General features: G+C 42.0%; 1 protein-coding gene across 1 annotated transcript in view; it reads left to right on the top strand.

Annotated features, from left to right (window-relative positions):
• Nucleotides 1-23,602, top strand: part of qars1.S (glutaminyl-tRNA synthetase 1 S homeolog) — a gene marked incomplete at its 5' end in the record, with an annotated part of 81,964 nt that overhangs the window by 27,794 nt on the left and 30,568 nt on the right. Inside the window, 3 exon segments of the mRNA NM_001086510.1 lie at nucleotides 1,923-1,987; nucleotides 3,532-3,585; nucleotides 12,793-12,847. Coding sequence (NP_001079979.1) covers nucleotides 1,923-1,987; nucleotides 3,532-3,585; nucleotides 12,793-12,847 — 174 coding nt within the window.

Below are 23,602 nucleotides of genomic sequence, written 5' to 3'. Positions count from 1 at the left end.
AACCTTTCCTTTGGACACAACAGCTCCCAGTTTCCAGATGCTATCTTTAATCTGTACCCTGGGGCTAAGGCAAGATATCAGAACGTGAATGCTACTGTTGATCCTTAAAAGAGAACTAAACCCTAAAAATTAATATGGCTAACATGCCATGTTTTATATACTGAACTTATTGCACCAGCCTAAAGTTTCAGCTTCTCAATATCCGCAATGATCCAGGTCTTCAAACTTGTCTCTAGGGGTCACCATCTTGGAAAGTGTCTGCGACTGTTGAGAAGCTAAGATTAGGGGTCATTGCAAATAATCAAGCGTAAAATTAGGTATGCCTGTATTATAAACTGATGCTACAGAGCTAAATATTAAATTCTGATGTTTGTTGCACTGGTTTCTGTGCTGCCATGTAGTAATTATCTGTATTAATTACTAATCAGCCTTATATGGTGCCATTTCTATTCTATGTGTACTGTATATTGTGAGTGGGTCCCTAAGCTCAGTAAGTGACAGCAGCACAGAGCATGTGCAGTGAATCAGCAGAAAAGAAGATGGGGAGCTACTGGGGCATCTTTGGAGACACAGATCTTTACTGCTAAATGGCTGTGGTTGCCTTGGGCTGGTACAGAAGCCTAAAACATAATGTACAACATTTTTAGGTTTTTGTTCTCCTTTAAGGACAACTCTGCCAATATCCCCCACACTGTATTATGTGACTTAATCTCTCCATTACTTTTTAAATGTGTAGTGATTATCCCTAGTAGGCTACCATTGAGTCAAAATGTAGCCTTTGGACAAGTCATAGTCTAAAGCTACAGTAACAGATGACATATTGTTTACCCTGAGGAAATTAAGGTAGTTAGGTTTTGATTACTGTAGTGACCAGACAGCAGTTTGAAGGCCCAAAAGATGAAGAATGGATAGCCCAAATAGAAAGGATAGCGGCAAAAGCTAAGACTATGGAGAATAAGGAGATTTGTCTTGGTTACAAAACGACAAAGTTCCCTTGCCCCTGTTGTCTTCCATTATGGGTGTTAAGAATCGGAGACTTGTCATTGCCTTTAATTTTTTTTGCAAAATATTGACCCCAAAATCAAGATGGCAGCAAACCTATTTCACTGGCTTTATGACTAGTGTATAAAGCCCTACCATATTCCATAGTGCTTTAGATTGAGTAGATGTGCAAACACAGACTGGTGCCAGTGTTGGTACTGTGATAAAGTGGTGCATGGGCCTGAGGATAAAGTGTGCAGCCTTTGGATAAAAAGGCTACTGTTACCCATATAGTGTTCCATTGTACTTGAATACCATGTTTAATCTTGTGTATAGAAGAGCAGTAGAGAAAAAGTGACCTTATTCCTGAAAGGGGGTGTGTATTTCCTGTTACTCATGTGACAGTCTTGACTTCTTCTGAGGCATAAAAAAGCATAAATAAACCAAAAACCTTTAAACATACGGTCGCGGCCCCCCCATAGTGTTTAAGATCAAGGTTAGGGATATATGAAAACAAGGGTATATTGGCCATTCAGCCATCAATACAAGAACCTCTATGGCAACCAATAAGCTCCCAGGGGGGTATCTAGGAAAGGAAATAGGAATTTTATCCAAATCCTCCAAATTTTATCCAAATCCTCCAAATCTCCTAAGATGCCCAGCTTCACAGTTTAGTAACCATTGCTCTACAGTCTTTTTCTGCTGCCTGACCAATAATTTGAGAAGCTCTGCTCCAGATTTAAAAGCATGTGCACAAGCGAATAATCTGCAAATTCCTGCTGTATAATTTATATATCTTAAAAAAAAAAACATGAATATGCAAGTTGATATTCTAATTCTAAAGAGGAGGGGGGAATTGTTTTTCACCCATCTGCTTTTCACTGCTCCTTTAAGAAATACAAATGTTTCCTAATGTTATATTTGTCCACCTTGCTCTGCAGGGGAAGCCAGGAACCAGCTGAAGTGGGCAGATGGGAAGATTATCAAGAATGAGGTAGATATGCAGGTGAGTGATACTTTATCTACTCTATATGAGCCATTTTAATTCTCTGCCCTCCCTAAATGCGGCCCTATATTTGATCCTTATATATATCCAATAGAGAGAACAAACTTGCATCCCTAGAATTATCTTCAAGGGTTCACCTGCATTAAAACCTCTTGGTTGCCCAAATTCTTGAGTCTACATGAGGCACTGCTAAGGTGGCCATACACAGAGAGAGCCGCTTGTTTGTCGTTATTGCCAAAAGACCGGATCTCTCCCCGATATGCCCACATTGAAGTGGGTAATATTGGGCTGATCCGGTTGTGGGCCCAAATGGGCAGGCAGATCGCGGGACCGCATCAATGAAAAGATGCGGCTGTGATCCGACTGGATTTTTTACCCTGCCCATTAAGATCTCGTTCGGGAAAGTCCGTCGGAGGGCGCTACACACAGGCTGATAAGCTTTTATCGGCCCTTGTATGGGGGCCTTAAGTGACTTTCCATGATGCATTTCCTTTGCAGCCTACTTTGGAAATTAGTTCAGGTGGGAAAGTCTCCTTTCAAGCAAAACACTGGATGGACAGGCAAAATACCGTATATACTCGTGTATAAGCCGTCCCGAGTATAAGCCGAGCTACCTAATTTTACCTCCAAAAACTGGGAAAGCTTATTGACTCGAGTATAAGCCGAGGTTGAGAAATGCAGCAGCTTCTGGTAAGTTTCAATCAAAAAATTGAGGGTTTCTGCTCCCATTGGAGGTGCCGGCGTCTCGTTTTTGGATGCCGGCGACCATTCTTGGACGCCGGCAAATATTCTTGGAGACTATTCTTGGACGCCGGCGAATATTCTTGGACGCCGCGACTATTCTTAGGCGCGGGCGACCGTTTTTGCGCTTGACTCGAGTATAAGCCGAGGTAGCGTTTTTCAGCATATTTTGGGGGCTGAAAAACTTGGCTTATACTCGAGTATATACGGTACTTCACAGTTCAGACTTCCTTAATATAAATACATAAAATATGCCACAATAAAATACATCCTTTTAATTTTCATCCCACCCATGGGCTCTTATGATCCTTAGGGCCCTGGGCAAATACATCCGTTTACCCTCTCTGCAACCGTCAACTTTTATTAGATTCACTTTCTACCGCAATGTTTTTCCTATTTATGCCATTTTTACATAAAAATTGGGGTGTCACTGTATTTGGGGAGTGTTGAGTGAGGCAGCAGGGTTTCCCTTCTCCTGTAGTTACATGTGCATTGGGCAATAAATGCTGCTGATTTGGTCACTTTAATATCGGCTATATATCAGTCAGGCAGGTTTGAAAATTTCTTCAGATGTGGAGCACATCTGTCCTAGTCCAAAGAGTCTCCTGCTAGATGGTCCATTTGTTGGCCCTAGGGCCAGCCATCAAATCGGCCCATTTTGACCATAGAATTGGACTCAGACCTGTTCGTTTTGTGACCTTGCTAAACAAGTGTATCTCGCTGTGAATGACCAGCTTAACTTTGTTACTCAGTATGTTGGTTCTAATGATCTGACCTGTTACCTCTGACTTTTGCTTTTGCAGGTTTTGCACTTACTTGGCCCAAAGACTGAAGCTGATCTAGAAAAGAAACCAAAGGTATTTGCTGCATAACTATTTTGCCTGTGAATAAAACACACTGCTGACCTCCTATACAAGGTCACACTGATGCACTTTAGTCTGCAACGATGCTGCTGAATCTGCTGATCTAGTCCTGGTGCATTCTTGCTGGGAGACGTCCAGTCTGCCCATTTTTCCATTCAGTGTTCTGTGACATAGAGCACTCCCCCGGCCCTGACACAGACAAAACCTCACCATTTGTCAAATTCAGATTTTAATATCTACCTTTTTTTTATACTCAGGCATTTCATGCCTTCACTTGTTTAGGTGTGATTTAGTGACGATATGGTATTTTAAAGGAGATATAATCTTAATGATAACATTTTTTCTATTGAAAGAAAATGTAATTTTCCCAATATACATTAATTTTCCATGGTTTAAAATATATTTGTAAGTATAATCGCTATTGAAAGCAGTTTGTGTGCCCCTTTCTGCACTGCTGCTTTCTGCCTCTTTAGGGTAAGGGCACACGGGCAGATTCGGGGAGACAAATCTCCTCTTCTTCAGGACGATACTCTCCACGAACTGCCTTCCCGCCGGCTAGAATGAAAAATTGCCGGCAGGATGGCACTCGAGGCGATTCATTTTCCGGAGTCGCCATAAGTTCCCTCACGAGGAAACTTCTGGGAAGTCATCCCGCTGGAGATTTTTTTTATTCTATCCGGCGGGAAGGCAGTTTGAGGAGAATGTCGCCCTTGAAGAAGATGCCGGGGGCGACTAATCTCCCCGAATCTGCCCGTGTGTGTGCCCTTACCCTTAAACAATGTTAGCAGCATTTAGCCTTGCATGTTTTCACTGGACTTGGGTACATTGTTTCAAAAGTCAGAACTACTAGGGCAGAGAATAGAAAGGGACAGACATAATATGCTTTTAGTAGCGATGAGTTGTGCAAACAACTTTAAACCCATTAAGAATTTCTAGTGAATGTATTTTGGAAAGTTGCTTTGGACTATCATTTCATTAGGCAACATTTTGATTTGGGGTTTACATGCTCCTTCATTTCAGACAAGTTATAAGACTTGGACCAGAGTTGATTAAGGCCTGTGTTATTGTGAGAGGGAGAACCTACACAGAGCAGAGTTGTTGTCATGGAATCGGCTAATTTGTCCGCTACCTTTGCCCAGTTTATAGGAACGGTTCCTGGTGGTTGTGTAAGAGGGAGGATTCCTGCAAAAGATGCAGGCCTTGGGCTGGTTGGGGTGTGGTCTTGCAGGTCCCAAGGATCATTAACTCTGTTTAGTGGAATCATTGGGTTGGGAGCTCCCATCTACTGAGGTGACCTTGCCAAGCCATTCCATGTTTGGTCCTTGCAATTTAGATAAGACTACTATCCCCTTCCATAATGGACTTCTGCTAACAACACAGACGCAACAAAGGGTGAAGGGAGGGTGGATCTCTACTGATAATCAAATTATCTACATACCTCTCAAGGACCAAACATATGGCAACTTTTTTTTCTGTGTCTTGTTTAGCCTAAAAAATAGAAAAAAGTTTTTGTCAAACAATAGGCAAAAACTACTGCTACTCATGTTGAACAAGGATGTACACCTAAAACATGGGGCACAAAAATAGGACTTATGTTGAAATTACATTCGGCCTAAAGTTGAAAGTTTCACTGACCTTACCCCCCCCCCTTCCTTTATAAATAGGGCAATTTGTTCAGAACTGCCTATCTACCTTTAAACAAGCAAACCCCTTCCTTATCTAGGCAGCAGTCTTTGAACAGCCCATTATCAGGAGTTTCTAAGTGGACTGGTAATTCATTTTATCGGCTCCTTTGAAGTTCAGTAACCAGACTAGAAGTGACAGGATGTACTAATATGAAAGTGGCTTCATGCTTTTTGTTTACTGCCAGAAAAAAACAATTGATATGTCTTAATGAAAACAATGGGCAAAAAGCATGTTCAGCACAAGCCCTATTTAATCCGCTTGTATTGAAAATGGGAGTACACTGTCCTTTTAGGACTCTAGCACACGGGCAAATTTGGGGAGATTTAGTCTAATCGCCTCTTCTTCGGGGCGACAATCTCCTGGAACGACCTTCCGCCTGCTAAAATGAAAAATCGTCAGCCGCAATGCACTCGCGGCAATTCGATTTCTGAAGTTGCCTCACGAGGAAACTTCTGGCATCTTCGGAAATCAATGCGCCGCTAGTGCATTGCCGCAGGCGATTTTTTATTTTAGCAGGCGGAAGGCAGTTCGGTGAGATTGTTGCCTCGAAGAAAAGGCGATTAGTCATCAGGCGACTAAATCTCTCCGAATCTGCCCGTGTGCTAAAGCCCTTAGTTTGTACTGGTATTTAAAATTTTTGTGCAAGATAAATCTAGAAAACAGTAAAACAGTGCTCCACCATCTTTTTATATAATAATATAAATACATAAATATGACATCGGAACAATGCTGTTGTGCTTGGGGACCATTCCCCTTATACAACTTGCAATGGCAATAATACTTGTTCTTTGAATCACTCACTGTTACCAGACTCTCTCATTCTTCTTCCACTGTGTTGTTGGTGTAACCGTTTTTATTGCAGGGTACTACAGTGCCACCTACAGTTTGTGCAGTGTTTTTCCTTTTCTAATCCTTTTCTATAAATGCACTCTGAAAGTCTGTCAATGAGCTTGCTAAGTGTTTAAAAATAGTCTCCCAGCACTCCACGCTATTAGGATAGTGTATAGGATATTAGGATAGTGTAGGGTGTTTTTCACCCTTCTTAATAGGCCCCAGTGCTCATACAAGCATTTTTTTGGGTTGCTGTGCACCAGTACCTGCAATGCCATGTGTTTCAGCTTGATCTGAAGACATGTCCTGCTAGAACCATTTTCCCTAGACTTCAATGGAACAGCACCCATAGTGGTAATAAATCAGTCAGTTTATGGAGGATCAGTCCGCCAAGGCAAGCAAAGCAACAGCACCTAGTCACACACATGGCATATATGAGAACACCCAAGCACTCTTACATTTCTGTAGTTTAATCCTGATATATAAATACGGTTCATTTGCCCGTTATAAGCAGCAGAAGGGAGAGCTATAGAGTACAGTGTAGTACCTGTATCAAGTGGCTGGTGATTATTGCAGGCACTGGACCTTACGATGCCCACCAACCAATGGATTTCCCTTCAATGGTCCCTGTACCCCTAACCTTGACCCCCAGCTCCGCTGCTGAATTTAATAGGTAATCTCCCACAGCGGCTGGCTGCATTTTTGTTATATTATTTTTCTTTTTTTTTTTTTTCAATTATACAGACACCCCGCAAAAGCTGCTGCCCTAGGCACAGGCACTCGAGAGCCTATATATAATTGTGGCCTTGTGAGTAACAGACTGTGTAGCATTACTTTACCTCAGCGCCTGGGAAAATTTGAGTCAGATGCTCAGTCTAATTCTCGCTCCGTAGCCCTGATATATGTCTGGAAGGCAGGAAAGCCATTGTGGGAGAGTTAAATGAATACAGATGTGCAGCACTGTGTCAGTCTGGGCAGGAGGAAATCAAAGCAAAATACCCACGGAGAAGACTCGGCTCCTTTCTTTACCTGAATTTAGGTACAAGAACACTGACAGCAGTCACAACTCCCCTCTCTCCCTGTCACTGCTTCCATACCTACTTCAAGGTGTTAAACAGACACCTGAATCTACAGCCGTATGGACATAAACTATATGTGCCTGAATCATAATCTCTGCTTTATTGGCAACATTTCAAACCCGTCTGTGGGAAAAAAGTACTTGATATGGCAACTCCATTGTGTCCCTTTTGTCTCTGCAGATGAATATAACGGGAAACAGCATTGAGTATATTATATTTATAATATACTAATGTATATTATATATTAGGGATGCACCGAATCCACTATTTTGGATTCGGCCGAACTCCCGAATCCTTCACGAAAGATTCGGCCGAATAACGAATCTGAATCCTGATTTGCATATGCAAATTAAGGGTGGGAAGTGGGAAAAGAAATTACTTTCTTGTTTTGTGACTAAAATTCACACAATTTCCCTCCCCGCCCCTAATTTGCAAATTAGGAATCTGATTCAGTTCGGCCAGGCAGAAGGATTCGGACAAACCCTGCTGAAAAAGGCCGAATCCCGAACCGAAAACGGGATTCGGAGCATCCCTATTATATATGTATTATAATATTATATGTAAATTATATTTGGGGACTAAATATGTTGTAGGAAACTGCCCAGGGTCCATAAAACAACCAGCCCTGGCTAAAAGAAGGTAAGGAACGTTCTGGGAACACAGGCATTGTCCTTATAGTTAAAGTCAATTTTCTTTTTTTAATTTGTTTGTATAGAACGGAAATAAAACACCAAGCCATATGTAACTTTAAAATCATAAAGTCTTTATTAAAAAATAACTTACCGAAACTCCGCTTGCGCTCCTCTTCTGAAAAGCCGACCGGACGACGATCCATCGTGCGGCGCCCGATTTCTCCTCCCTGGCTATCTCCTATAAGGAAGGCAGAGACGAGAAATCGAGCGCCGCGCGATGGATCGTTGCCTTTTCAGAAGAGGAGCAGCAGCAGAGTTTCGGTAAGTTATTTTTTAATAAAGACTTTGTGATTTTAAAGTTACATATGTCTTGGTGGTTTTTTTTTTTTTTTTTTTTTTCTTTTCCTTCTACATAAATTTAAAAAAAAAAAAAAAAAAATTTTTTACGTTACTGGTCCTTTAATCAGTTTAATGCAATATATATGGAAAATAAATCCTGTATATAAATTGAAGCTGTTCTCCCCTGAAGAGAGGCCAAGTACATGCATTGATTGCGGGTTATTTATATAGGTATGGAAGGTGCTGATATTTATATACTGTGCTGTAGTTAATCAAAAGGGGGGCGCTATTTATCAACTACAAATTTATTTTTATTAAAAATGTATTTTTATAGTGCTAACATCCTGCTGTGTTGTACAATAAAATAAATATTAAGCCGGGCCCTGCCCCAAAAGAGCTTACTGCAATCCTAGGCTTAGTGCTAATGATTGGTTACACAGTGCACGTATAGTCCTTTCACAATATTGGGTGGGGAAGGATTTATTCTTCAAATCAGTTCACAGAGGAATGGTGATCATTTTATTCCATCTGTGCTGCTTGCGCTCTCAAGAATATTCTAATATTTATGATTTCTAGCACTGGGCTTAATATACAGAGGGATATGAACTGTGACAATGTGAGTCCAGGTCTTATTTTAACTTGTTGTGAATGGGAGAGATACACCACCCACCCAGCCGCACACATACCCAGTAGCATAGTTATTAAGCCCATTAGGGAGCCATTTCCTTAGAGCTGACTTGGCATAGTTCAAGGTTTGTTTCTGGAGACAGAGCCCTGGGAAATGTGAGGAAACTCTACATTATGGATGGAATAATGGATTGGGGCACGGCCTCCAACAGAAAGAGGATTAAAACGGAAAGTGGAAATGAAAAGCTGTTAAAGGACTGACTGCAGAGAATATGGAAAAAGACAGACACAGCAAGCTATGTCCATTTCAGAATGGTTTGTGCTTCCTGATGGCACTAAATACATTTACAGGATATCCAAACCTAAAAAAAAAAAAGGAAAATTTGATTCTAAGCAATTGACCACTATACATTATTTCTAAATATTAAAGGCTATTTGTCAGTGTAATTTCAATTGAAAACAGTATTTATTCTTTCTCTCGTTCTGACTCTTGAAACGGTGTAGCCGAAGTCAGCCTTGCCTGCTACTTCAAAGCTCTGTTAGGGTAAGGGCACACCTGGAGCCGGGGAGATTGTCATCCGGCGACTAATCTCCCCGAACTGCTTCCCAGTGTCTTCCGTCTGCTTCAATGAAAAAACACCTGCGCCAATGCACTCGTGGCGCTTCGATTTCCGAAGTCGCCCAACCTTAACTCGTGAGGAAACTTCGGGCGACTTTGGAAATCAAAGCGCCGCAAGTGCATTGGTGCAGGCTTTTTTTCAATGAAGCAGACGGAAGACACAGGGAAGCAGTTCGGGGAGATTAGTCGACCCAAAGAAGAGGCGAAAAAGTCGCCGGGTGACTAAATCTCCCCGAATCTCCAGGTGTGCCCTTACCCTTAATCAGCTGGCGGCTGCTACATTGTTTCAAAAGTCAGATCTTCCAGGGCAGAGAAGAGAACGGCATAGATGTGGGATTTCTGATCACCTTTTTACATGAAGCTAATGGGGTGTGTTTAAGCAACCAAATCTGTCATCACCTTAGGTATATTCAGCCTGGGGTGATAAGATAAGAGATTAGTGTAGGTATTCCCTGTCCTAAGCCCAAGGCTGCTGGAAAATGTTTGCTTCAGTTCCATCTGCTATGCAGACCATATGATGGGCACGTGTCTTCCTGGGACATGTGCAATTAGCATAACGAGAAAGCGTCCCATAGCACATCCTTTAGTGTGAGCTTCTAATCACTAGCAGCAGTGACTTGGACCACATGGCTCATTGACAAGAAGGGAAATGTTTGGGTTTAAGAGATGCCCTTTATTGCCGAGCTGGCTCCTCCTATCTCTGTTATCACTTAAAGCCACAATTGGGCTTTTTCCTGTTTTCAGAGCTTGAGAACAATATGATGTCCAATTTGGGCGTAAAGACTATGCACAGGGGGTATTGGGATTATGCTTTAGTACTTCCCTACAAAAATAAAAAATCCTCCCCAATCCTATACTGTATCCTGCTGTTGTGTTGGTTAAATAGCCGTGCTTATTTTATATGCATGTTTGTTTGTGTTTGGCTTGCTCTTCATGCCTCCCCCTCCAGTACCAGTTGGCTAGGAAGTATAGTCATAAAGGCTAATGTGGGATACTGTGAGTTGTAACCACCCATGTAGTTCTGAGGAGTAGTAATGTGCGTTTCAGTAGTAATGTGCGGGTCAAAAACTCAACCCTCAGCTGATCCTAACCCACAAAATGTTGCCATTGTAGGACCCGCACCCAACCAGTACCCATGTCTTCTCAATACTTCTGTGTGTGCTTTTGGTTCCAAGACAGGGAATCTTTGGGAGCTATGAAGGGGTGTAATTCCCCAATCTGACCCACACCTAACCATCACCCGAAGTGGTTGGTCAACTTTCAACCCAAACACGCCCAACTGGTGGTAAACCCACACATCACTACTGGGGAGATATTCCTGTTGCCCAGGGACTCCACTTATGGGCCAGGACCCAAAAGTTCTTCATCCAATTAAATGTAGTAATTAAACTGTGTTGCAGAGCTGTTTTCCTAATGCGAGGGTCACAATGCTGATGTGTTGGCTTCATTTGGGTCGTCTGAGAAAGTGGTTAAAGAACACTGTTGTAGCCAATTAATAAGGATGTAATCACACCAGCATCTACATTTTTACACACAGCAAAAATTGTTGAGTTCCTTTGGGAACTGACACAAGTGTTTCTAAAGGGAAAGGTGTGTAGGGAGCCATAGGATACACCAGTCTACTGTCTTTTTCTCTAGAATGGCATCATGGTAGAAGTATCCATGGAGTGGAAAAACCAGCATGATTGTCTCATGGGAACTAGGAAGGCCATTAGTCTTTAAGCAGTCATACTTGCCTAGATTCTACTTGAGCACTGTGGGAAGCAAGTGGTGGCCATTCCTTTCATTTTTTTCCCACTACTGACAGTAAGAAGGCAGGAAAATATGCCCTTGTGCAATATTAGTTATATAGATCACCCACTCACTCCCTACTGGCTTCAGCTGTTCGGAACCATGACTCCTAGCTTCCTTGTTTAGTCAACCTTTTTATTAGACCAGTAGGTTCCAAACTAGGGGCCAGCTACTGGGGGGCTCGTATTGAAGGCTATTTAGGGAGAATGCCTATTTGCTGTCCCTTTACACCTAAAAGCTCAGCTTAAAGGTTAGTTGGGGTGAGATTTGGGGGTGAAAATGTGTCTTATGTGAGAGATATTCTTGGAATTAGGGCTAATACACCACTGGTCAATGCTCTTGCAATTGTGATAATCACTAATATAAACCCAACTACTGGGGGGCTCGTATTGAAGGCTATTTAGGGAGAATGCCTATTTGCTGTCCCTTTACACTTAAAGCCCAGCTTAAAGGTTAGTTGGGGTGAGATTTGATGGTGAAAATGTGTCTTATGTGAGAGACATTCTTGGAATTAGGGCTAATACCACTGGTCAATGCTCTTGCAATTGTGATAATCACTAATATAAACCCAACGCTGCCTCAACTACGAATAGCAGCACTTTGCTCATGATTCCGATTTCGCCGGATCTTTACTTTTCAGCTCAACCAAGTCCAAATCCTCGTGTGATTTTCACACACTGATGATTGCACTTTTTTATTTCAAATTTTATTCAGATGATGCTGTTTAAAGGAGGGGATTTTGCTTACATTTTAATATGCAAATGAGCATTGGAATTAACTTCAATATTGACAGAAATCCAGGAAATATCCCCACATTCTGGCTGCCTTCCGGAGGAGTACAGTTGCGGTCAAAAGGCCCCTCTTCACTTGTCACGGCAACCAACACATAATTAGCCAATTATTTGCCATATCCAGTGTTTATGTATTATAAAGAGTCTTGGGGAAAACAAATCACTTGTGCGCAGCTCAGAAATAGGTTCTTGTCGTATTATATACCCCCACTTAAAGGGATACTGTTATGGGAAATCATGTTTTTAAAAGTGCTGTTCCAGTAGACTTCTGTGCTGAAATCTGTTTTTCCAAAGAGCAAACGGATTTTTTATATTTAATTTTGATCTGACATGGGACTAGACAAATTGTCAGTTTCCCAGGTGCCCCCATTCATGTACCTTGTGCTCTGATAAACTTCAGTCACTCTTTACTGCAGCACTGCAAGTTGAAGTGATATCACCCCCTCCCTTCCACCCCCAGCAGCCGATCAGCAAAACAACGGGAAGGTAACCGGATAACAGCTCAACGATAGATTTAAGAACAGCGCTCAATAGTAAAATCCAGGTCTCACTGAGACACTTTCAGTTGCATTGAGTAGAAGAAACAACAGCCTGCCTGAAAGCAGTTCCATCCTTAAGTGCAAAATGACCTGAGATGACGCCTACACACCAGTATTACAACTAAAAAAAAATACACTTGTTGGGTTTGGAATAACATTTTACATGGTAGAGTGACTTATTTGCAGTGTAAACAGTGTAATTTAGAAATAAAACCTACACCATAAAAATCATGACAGAATCCCTTTAAGCTTGGTTATTTGTTTCAGGTGACAAAGCCAAAAGCTACAGAACCAGAGAAGAAAGGAGATGCCACTGTGAATGGTAAGTTCTGTATTTTTATTTTCCTGACATTTCCTCGTAGTTTTACCCTTTGTTATTGTTGTTGTGACTGGATTCTCCCCCAGACACTCAGCATTTATTACCTCCATATCTGGCGTTCTTTCGCCTAAGGGTGATTTTTAGATCTGTACTGGTATTTAGGATATTATATTATATGGAAGAGAAATGCATAGCAGATGTCTAGCCTTTAGTGGCTATTTAGTTGTAGTTTACCAGCTGCTAAAGTAAGGAGGCCAGGTAATAAACTCATACTTGATTTCACATCTCTTGAAAAGGAAAATTCTGTCCCATCGCACAATCCTTCCATCGCAGTCGCGTCTAAAATTAGCTCAACAAGCGAACAAAAACATTCAGTGCTTTGTTTCCATTTTTCACGGCCGCCCTTTTGTCTGTTTACATTCTTGCTGTATTGCGTCACAAGTCAGATTTGGAGGACATCTACGCACGGCTCCTAGTAGCCACATTGGTGTGCGCAACACAAATGAAAACATCTAATTGCCAGGGATTAGTGCCCTGTATTCTTCCAATTATTACAGGTGTCTTTTTGTGGGAGCTGTGCGGTCTTCCTTACAGGAGGGACCTAAACATCTTATTGAGAGAAAGAAGAGATCCACATGTTCGTTGTGATGGGTACTTTTGTCCGAACAGTGATTTTTGGTGTTCGGGTCAGAGCACACAGGCAGATTCATGGAGATTAGTCGCCTGGCGACATCTCCTTCTTCTGGGCAACTAATCTCCCCGAACTGCCTTACCGCTGGCTAAAATGTAAATCGCCGTTGGGATGGCACTCGTCGCGATTCGTTTTTCGAAGTCCGTTTCAGTTGACTTCGGAAAATGAATTGCTCCATCGTCAATTTACATTTTATCTGGCGGGAAGGCAGGGGAGGATGTTCGGGGAGATTAGTCGCCAAGAAAAAAAGGAGATTTGTCGCTGGGCGATCTCCTCGAATCTGCCTGTGTGCCATGACCCATAAGACATCAAGATGTTCACCTTCCAAACATCTTTTTTCAGTTCAATTTAGGGATGCACGGAATCCAGGATTCGGTTCGGGATTCGGCCAGGATTCGGCCTTTTTCAGCAGGATTCGGCCGAATCCTTCTGCCCAGCCGAACCGAATCCAAATCCTAATTTGCATATGCAAATTAGGGGCGGGAGGGATATTGCATGACTTTTTGTCAGAAAACAAGGAAGTAAAAAATGTTTTCCCCTTCCCACCCCTAATTTGCATATGCAAATTAGGTTTCGGATTCGGTTCGGTATTCGGCCGAATCTTTCACGAAGGATTCGGGGGTTCGGCCGAATCCAAAAAAGTGGATTCGGTGCATCCCTAGTTCAATTGTCTTCAGGTCGTTCACCATAAACAGACTTTTTTCAATAATTTCCCATCTTTTATTCTTTACTGTTCTCCCAAAATTTATGTTTTATGTTTGTGTCTTTGGTGTCTCAGTGTGGCAGCTCAGTGATCCGGGAGCAGATTGTGAACTGTTACAATTTGCTACATTTAGTTGATACAATTAGTTTATAAATTTCTCAGCAATATCTATGGAAAAACTATTGTAACAGCTGCCCAGGGACTACTCTGGGATTCTGCTCTGCAGGGACAAACATAACAAATGTATCAACATATGTATCAGTATAGAACAGTTAGGGTCAGGACACACAAGCAGATTCGGGGAGATTAGTTGCCGGGGGACAAATCTCCTCTTCTTCTGGGTGACTAAGCTCCCCGAACTGCCTTCTCGCCGGCTAAAATGTAAATTGCCGGCGGGATGGCACTTGGAGTGATTCGTTTTCCGAAGTTGCCAAACGTGGAAACTTCGGGCGACTTCGGAAAACGAATCGCTCCGAGTGCCACCCCGCCAGTGATTTACATTTTAGTAGGCGGGGAGGCAGTTCATGAAGATTAGTCACCACGAAGAAAAGATTTGTCGCCGGGCGACTAATCTCCCAGAATTTGCCTGTGTGCCCTGACCCTTACAGTCGGTGACACCCCCCCCCCCCCGAGTTGCTTTAGAAAACTGTTTAGACTTAAAAACGGTCACAAATAGAGAGTATTGGAAGAAGTCATTATTTGTGAACTCTCTGAAACCAACTGAACTGGAAAAAGTATTTGAAGGTGAACAACCCCTGTTAAGTTTAAATATATATATGTTTTGATGGGAGTAGAATTCTTCAGATTTAATGTAAAGCAACTCCCAGAACCCCCATGCGCCTTCTTTTACATTTTCCTGCGATTTAAGACAAATTGTTGTGAGTAATGTTTTTTTTGTTTGCGGCAATTCAAATGTTAGAGAAAAGGATGCCATTTTTTGGGGAGATTTGCGCCCAAGGTAGCCCAGATGTAAGTGGGGATGACAAATCTTACCTGTCCCATTGCCCATAGTCTAATGCCAGACGGGATCTGAAATCGACCTGCTCAAATACGCAGGCTGAAAATCAGCCCCTATGAAGGCATGAGCGCACCTACACCAGAGCCGACATTTCTGGGTGCAGGCAGATGAGGAGGTTACAGGTTACTGCCCACTTACGGGCTGATTTTCGCCCTACAAATTTCAGCAGCCCGACTTGCAATAACCTTAATGTTTGAGATTGCTGGGCGCCACCCAGTGCAATAGTCTAATATCCCATTTGCCAGTAATTATTTCACTCAAACTGAAGAAATTTCACTTTTAACCTATCGCTGCCTGCGAGAGGTTGGAGAACACACGTACTTTTTTTCCTTGTAGGCTCCGGGCTCCAGCCCCCCTCTCTGTCAGTGGCAGGGAGATTGTTTATCTAGCAATTACCGCAGCCTGTTAACAAGAGGCCCCAATTTCCAAGAGGCCTCTGTGGGCTGCACTGAGTCTGAAGTTTGTCTCTTGAGGTTCTACAAGGTGACATTAAATTGCTGGCTTCTGGATCCCCATAAAAAGACCACATTCACTGCTTCCCCACCCCTCCCCCACCGTGTCTCTCATGTTATTTAATGGCTGACGCCAGCTCAGATGGGAAAATGTGCCGAAACCGTAGCCGTCTCAGCACTGGCAGCCTCTCGCCATCATTTTTCCTGCTGTGTTTTGAAATAGGCTTGTTATTGGACACCAGTAGCAGCTCTCTGTTCTGCAGGGTAGAAATGTGCAGGAGCGGATAATTGTATATACCTGTAACCCTTCATAAAAACCCTTCTCATTCAGAAGATACACATGGATTAACCCCTTTCCTGCCAGGCACTTGTACATGCAGCTATAGGGCATAACATGGCAAGGCAATTTATGCAGGATGAAAGATTTAGGGCAACCATTTAAATAGGTGGTGTCCTATGCCTTGGGGGGAGCAATTGTATATCTCATTAAAGCTGCTTGACCCAGTTCTTCATGTACAGACTTGTTTGTTTCTTAGTTTGGCATTGATTAGTTCTGTGCCATCCCATTGACTTTATTCTGGCAGTCTGTGATAATGACAGTCAGGGTATTAATTGCTTGTTATTACAAGCGGTAGTGCCAGTGGAACAAATGCTATGTGAGGCATGTTGTTGTATGGTAGCCATACCCCACACCAATTTTTGAGATATCTGGATTGCTAAATTGCATTGCTCGTGGGTAGGGTTGCCACCTTTTCTGGAAAAAAATACCAGCCTTCCTGTATATTTATCTTTTTTCCCTTTTTAATAACATTGGGATCAGCCATAATTTTTACCGGCCATGCCGCTTAAATACCGGCCAGGTGGCATCCTTACTCGTGGGCATTGACCCTCTTGATAGAGAAGGGCCAAGTCAGAGACCATAGTTCATTAACCCCTTTATACCTGCCTGTTATATAGACATGTAGCCTAACAAACTCCATAACAGACATGCTAATGGGGTGCAGCACCACAATATATAGATTACACCAGTACCCAAATTTAGCTCATATGATGTGTAGCCCAGGGCTTCCTCAGAACCCAGGCTGAAAGGGGCCCAGAACAGCTGGGTTCCCTGTGATATAAGAAACCAGCCCCAGCAAAGATGTCCCTTTATTTAATCAACTTAGATTTATTCGATAGACAGAAAGGGGATATGTTTTACAGGGTAGTTAAGAAATTATGGAAGAATAAAGTCAATAAATAAATGTATATTTTTCCCTTAAATGTGTCAGTTGTAAAAAAAAAGGCTAAAATATATAAATAAATAAAGCATTGCTCTGAATAATCAAAAGAAGTATTAATTTTCCTTCCATAGTGTCAATGAAAATGGCATTGCTTGTGGTTGGTTACTGTGTCCCAAATTAAGGTATCCAGTCATATTCCCATATACTGTAGAGATGCCAATATAGGCTGAAAATATACCCATCGTATTGTTTTATATTTGCTTATAGTCAGAGTCCCCTGAAAAAGATCAAATGGGGACTCTACTGTATTTTTATTTCTTGGTATTTTTATAGCACTGAGCTTTTTTGAGATAATACATCAGTCCCTGTGCCGTTGTAGCTTACAGTCTAAGGTCCCTAACACATTCACCCACAGTAGGGCCAATTATACCTTATAATTGGCCAAGTGAGGCCTGAAACGTTGCGGTAATGCCCTATAAGTGTGCAATAAAGGCATTTTTATTATAACAAGACATTGTGGTGCTGTTCATATCGAATCTGGGCCAATTATACCTGCCTGTATGTTAACTGAGTGTGGGAGAAAACTGGAGTACTCAGAGAAAAACCCAAAACCCAACAAGACATGGGGATAACTAATGCCCTGGCTGGAAATGAACTTAGGACTTCAGTGCTGCATAAAAGTTAGAGTTTATTAACCATGCACAGAAAGACCATTTTTCTGCATGTTTGCAGTTATGCATATTTATAACATATCATATGATATTGCTCCGGAGGAAATCCTGCGCTAATGAAACAGTGCTCCCAGTGGCCAGTTTCTGTAAAAAAGAAACCACAAAAAGTTATTGTACTTGATGCTAGAAAAGCCACAGAACTGTAAACCAAAAATTGGAAACTACAACGCCCTGCACAAACCTTCCCATCCACTATTGTTGGCAATATTTCACAGCTTTTCCCTTTCAGTTAGAGCTGCCAACTGCAATGCACATTGTCTTGCCTCATTAGTAGCAATGGCTGTAAATGAGCCGTTACTGTATCCCCCCTGGGGCCTGTTCGTGAGCTCACGGGTCTGGCAAACACTTCATATTGTGACCCATTGAGCATTTTCTTGGAAAGTTAAGAAAGAGGATAATTGAGCGGGGCCGAGTGGCTGGGGAGGGGTGGTCGCAGGCCAAGGGTTGGGGTTTCTATGCAGCAATGTTGGTTTTCTTGGAAAGCCTCAGCCAAAGCTAAACAGGCTGTCAGTTAGGAGAGGCTGCCGGCACTGGAGTGGGTGGCAGACACATGGTTCTGTCTAGGCACTTTCTAGAGCCAATGCACTCTGTCTGCTCCTAAGACCGGCCTATTCTTTGATACACAATAATGCTGCAGAACATCAGGCAAACAGCATTTGTGCAGCAGCCGAATGGTTAATGGGAAATCTAATGCAGATGTTAATTTCGAATGCACTTGGCAGAGCTTGTGGTGATTTATTATTGCACTGTTTATATCATTGTTTGGATTCGTTAAAACACTTGCTATAAGGGAAATGTGCTTCTTTTGTGAGTTTCTCGATTGCCTAAATTTGGCTTCTATTTGTACAAGCCCACGAGTGACACAGGGGTGTCCCATGTCTGCTGGGAGTCACCACAACATACAAATCATAGTCCAAGTGCCTATTACTGTGTAATTTACATGCTGGACAGTAGTTCAAATGAACTATAAAGCAACCCATGTTTAAAACACAGATTCATATACAGGTTTGGGGCCTGTTATCCAGAAGTACCTGGGGTGGAAAAATCATGTCAACATTAAATAAACCCTGGTTTTGTTTCCAATAATAATATAGTAAATAAAGTACCCCTTTTGTAAATTATATAGTGAATAAAGTGCCCCCTCTAAAATATAAGGATATTATAAGTTACCGAGGAGTTTCATGACCATATAAAAACAAAAGGCCGAAGGTACTCCGAGGTAACTTCTAATATCCTCATATTTAACAATTGGTGGAACTTTATTTATTATAATGCACAAATTTCAGTGAGTCGTGACAGAAATTACATCAGAACTCACCGTTTATAACTGATGACATCAGAACTCATCCTTTATAAGGATATAATTTACAATTTTTATATATATATATATAACAAACATGAGGCTGAAGGCCGAGTGGTGTTATACAGGTCATGGAACTCTGAGGTAACTTCTAATACCCTTATATTATGCAACATGGGGAACTTTATTTATTGTAGTACACAAGTTTTAGTCATATGACAAAAATGACATCACTACTCACCGTTTATAACTAGTGACATCACTACTCATCATTTATAAGGATATAATTTATAAGATATTCATGGCTTTTGTGTATTTTATATATATTTTGTGTGTATGTAGTGTGTGTGTATATATGTGTGTGTGTGTGTATATATATGTGTGTGTGTATATATATATATATATATATATATATATATATATATATATATATATATATATATATATATATAATACACAAAAGCTATGAATATCCTGTAAATTATATCCTTATAAACGGTGAGTTCTGATGTCATCAGTTATAAACGGTGAGTAGTGATGTCATTTCTGTCACATGACTCACTGAAATGTGTGTATTATAATAAATAAAGTACCCCCAGTTGTAAAATATGCAGATAATAGAAGTTACCTCGGAGTTCCATGACCTGTATAAAAACACTCGGCCTTCGGCCTCGTGTTTTTATATGGTCATGAAACTCGTCGGTAACTTATAATATCCTTATATTTTACAAGAGGGGGTACTTTATTCACTATATATATATATATATATATATATATATATATATATATATATATATATATATATATATATATATATATATATACACATACACACACACACATAATTAGGGATCAATAATAAATAATGGGATCAAGTACAAACTACTGTTTTTTTATTACAGAGAAAAGGGAAATCATTTGGGGGTGGCCTTTCCGTAATTTGGATAATGGGTTTCTGTATAATGGATCCCATACCTGTAGTAGTTATAATACCGTATATACTCGCGTATAAGCCGAGTTTTTCAGCACCCAAAATAAGATGAAAAACGCTGCCTCGGCTTATACGCGGGTCAGTTAAAAAAAAAACATTATCTACCGGTATTTCACTGATGCGCCATACGCGATGTGCGATCCTCTTCCCTGCGGCTGCTCTTCCGTGCGGCTGCTCTTCCGTGAGGCTGCTCTTCCGTGCGGCTGGGCTTCCGTGCGGCTGGGCTATGGTGCTTAAGGTCACAGCAGGCGGTATTTCACTGATGCGCCATACGCGATGCGCGATCCTCTTCCCTGCGGCTGCTCTTCCGTGCGGCTGCTCTTCCGTGCGGCTGGGCTTCCGTGCGGCTGGGCTTCTGGCAGCTGCGCTTCTGTGTGGCTGCGCTTTCTGACCTGCAGCCGTCCAGAATAGGTACCGTAATCCTTAAAACAGGGGTGCCCAGTAGATCCCAGTAGGAGTGTTGCAGGACGGGAAGTCACAAGTCTCACGAGATGAGACAGAACAGTAAGCTGGCCTACGATTGGTAGCATGTACAGTACTCAGGGACTGCCTTCTGGGGGTTTCACATTTCTCAGCACCCTCTCTGATTTTAAAAACAGTGCGGGCAGCAGGTAATGAGCACAGCTAAGTGGCTGGTCTCCAGGACTATTATTTATAGACTGTGTATAACAGAGGGCACACAATTCCATCACACCTGGGACCTAAAAAAAAATAAAATGGGGGTAGCACAGAGACTATTCTGGCACAAACTTCTACGGTAGTTTACTGTTTTTATTTGAAATAAAACCATATTCAAAAACATTTAACCCACTCATGCCTCAATTTTTGATTATTGAAACTTACCAGTAGCTGCTGCATTTCTCACCCTAGGCTTATACGCGAGTCAATAAGTTTTCTCAGTTTTTGTAGGTAAAATTAGGTACCTCGGCTTATACACGGGTCGGCTTATACACGAGTATATACGGTAATAATAATAATAATAATAATAATAAAGAAAAGTTTATGTATTTTTCTAAGAGTGTTTCAATATGGCCTTGAGAATACTGTGATTTTAAGTACTGGTTACTGTGTGGCCTGTGGCTCATATGAAGCATTGTGCTCAAGCGCAAACCAAGGGCAAAACATGCTAGGTTGCCTCAGCAAATGAATAGATAGAGCTGTGACTTTTTACTCGCACACTACTTCCTGTTATAGTTAGTACTTGCATTATTTCCGGTCAGGTGATCAGAAAGGGAGCATACAAACACAGTTTCACAAAATGGTGGCTCAGAGGAAAAAGACAATGAGATGCTGGCCATTATGCCCCCTTTTTTAGCCATGCCCCCCCCCCACACACACATTTTTACATAGTTGGAATGACAGCTTCTGGAGAAAAGAAGCACTAGAAGCATTTTATGACACATTGTGGCCCCCACCATTTCATGACAGACTATAATAGTGGTAATTTATAAACACTGGTCAAATCTGCTCCTGGGCAGCAACCTGAATGTTCACTTTCATCGTTCTATCTGCAGCTGGCTTTTAAAAAAAGCTAATCGCTGATTCGTTGCTATGTGTTACTGCCCAGGTACAAATTTGCCTTTTGTTTGTAAATGAGCCCCAGTGTGGCACCTGCATTTCATGACAGGAGGCTTTGTTTATGCCTGCGCTTGATATAGGTTGAGGAGCCCTCCACCAGCCTACTATATAGTGATTGTCTATGCCATTTTTTGCAGCAGCCCTTCTGGCATTTGTCACAATCCACAGATTGCCAGTCCAGGCCCAGTAAGGGCAGAGACACACGTGGAGATTCGGGGTGATGTAGTCGCCCTGTGACACATAGCCTCTTCTTCGGGTGACTAATCTCCCCGAACTGCCTTCCCACCAGCTTCCTTGTGAGGTGACTTCGGAAAACAGCGGTCCGTGTGCCAGCCCGCCTGCCATTTAGATTCTAGCCGGTGGGAAGGCAGTTCAGGGGAGATTAGTCGCCCAAAAAAAAGGCTCCCCCGAATCTCCACATGTGTCTCTGCCCTTAGGAGTGATGTCCCTGGCTCATCTCATGTTACTATAATGACAGTGGGGGCTGGCAGAATTGGATGTCTTGATTGTTTGGGACTATGGGCTGGAGACTGTAAATAGGAGGTTGGGAGAAATGCTATGGGACTACGCAAATACATTGGGGGGGGTTATAAGAAATGTACTCATTTTTCAGAGTTTTTTGGATAATGGGTTTTCAGACAATATATTGTATACCTGTGCCGTGTGTAAATGATGGGAATGCTCATTCATATAGCTAATAAGCTATAGTGTTTGTTTCTCCAGCCTGATTGTACCTGGCTTTTGCTGATCTGCACTGACACTCTCTGACGTGTGAGCATTGTAGTACACCCACATACTGGAGGTGGGCAACCCGATGTAAAGATGCTTGAGCGTTTACGTGTGTTTTCCCAAGCGTCTCCCTCCCATATTGTATAACGCAGTCACAACACAGCTGTTGTGCATCTCATGGAATGTCTGTGTCTGACGCACTTGCGTTTGCTGTCACTGACACAATGTGGAAATAATAATGGAAAACTGAAGCTTTGCTGTCACCAGCTGCTCCATGTCCTGGAGACTTGACTGAATGTAACCGAGCATGTTGGCGGCGTCTTGTGCACACACTCGCTGACAGGATGAGGTTAACCACTTTGCTAGCCCCCTGTACATTCACATTTATCTGCCTCTGCAGGGGCCCAGATTGATGTCGGGGCTGTCCCTCATCTCCTCAGCACCATACCTACTGCCAGCTCCTGTGTAATTATGGGAAGCCCTGATGGGGGTGCGGGACCTTGTGTAAATTGCATGGCACTTGTCTTAACATTTTCATGACACTTTGCCTCTGCTGCGGTGTCAATACTGTGGCAGCAAATAATATTTCCCTCCTGGTCTGCGTAAAATAATATAAATTTAAAGGAACCAAAGCCTCATAAATTAAAAATGCAGCACCGGTTTTCTGTGTACTTTGACAAACTAATTTATTTCAATTAGAAGTTAAGGAAAAAGAGGATTTTTTCATCTGCATAGAGAGTCCTCAGTATGTACACTATCACTGTGGCTGGAGGTAAATAGCAGGGGGTACCCAAGCCCAGCACAGGGGTTAGAAAGCATTAGGGAGGTAACCCCTGGGCCTCCATCTGGCGGCAAGGTTTCCTTTTTATCTTTTGACCAAATTTGTATTTGTCAGCTTCCTTATGCTTACATAGTGTAGCGTGACTGTGTTCACATGTGTTTGTATATACATATAAACATACTTATATAAATCTGTATGTACTTGACAAATGTGCAGAATGCCCAATTTATTACTTCTTTGTTCTGTAAGAATGTATTTGTAAAGTAACTCCCCCCCAACCCTCTAGCACTTTGCTGCCTGCACCAATGGGAATCTCAGTGCTGCTTGCCCTGTTGGGGCAACGTATGCACATAGCGAGTGAGTTTTCTCATATCGGCCAATCAGATATCTGTTTTATAGTTGCTTGCTGCTTTCCTCAGAAGCCTCAGATCATTTTCCAAGTCTTATTTATGAGGTTTAAAACAGAAATTTAAGGGGGGAAAATGAATATGTATAGCTAAAGAAAATTGCCCAGTGCTAATTAATTAAAAAAGCGAGAAAAAAAAATACATTTTGGAATCA

The sequence above is a fragment of the Xenopus laevis genome, chromosome 4S (assembly GCF_017654675.1).
Source record: "Xenopus laevis strain J_2021 chromosome 4S, Xenopus_laevis_v10.1, whole genome shotgun sequence".
Classification (NCBI taxonomy): Eukaryota; Metazoa; Chordata; class Amphibia; order Anura; family Pipidae; genus Xenopus; species Xenopus laevis.
The sequence above is the reverse complement of the archived record's forward strand: the minus strand, read 5'-3'. Positions and strand labels throughout refer to the sequence as shown.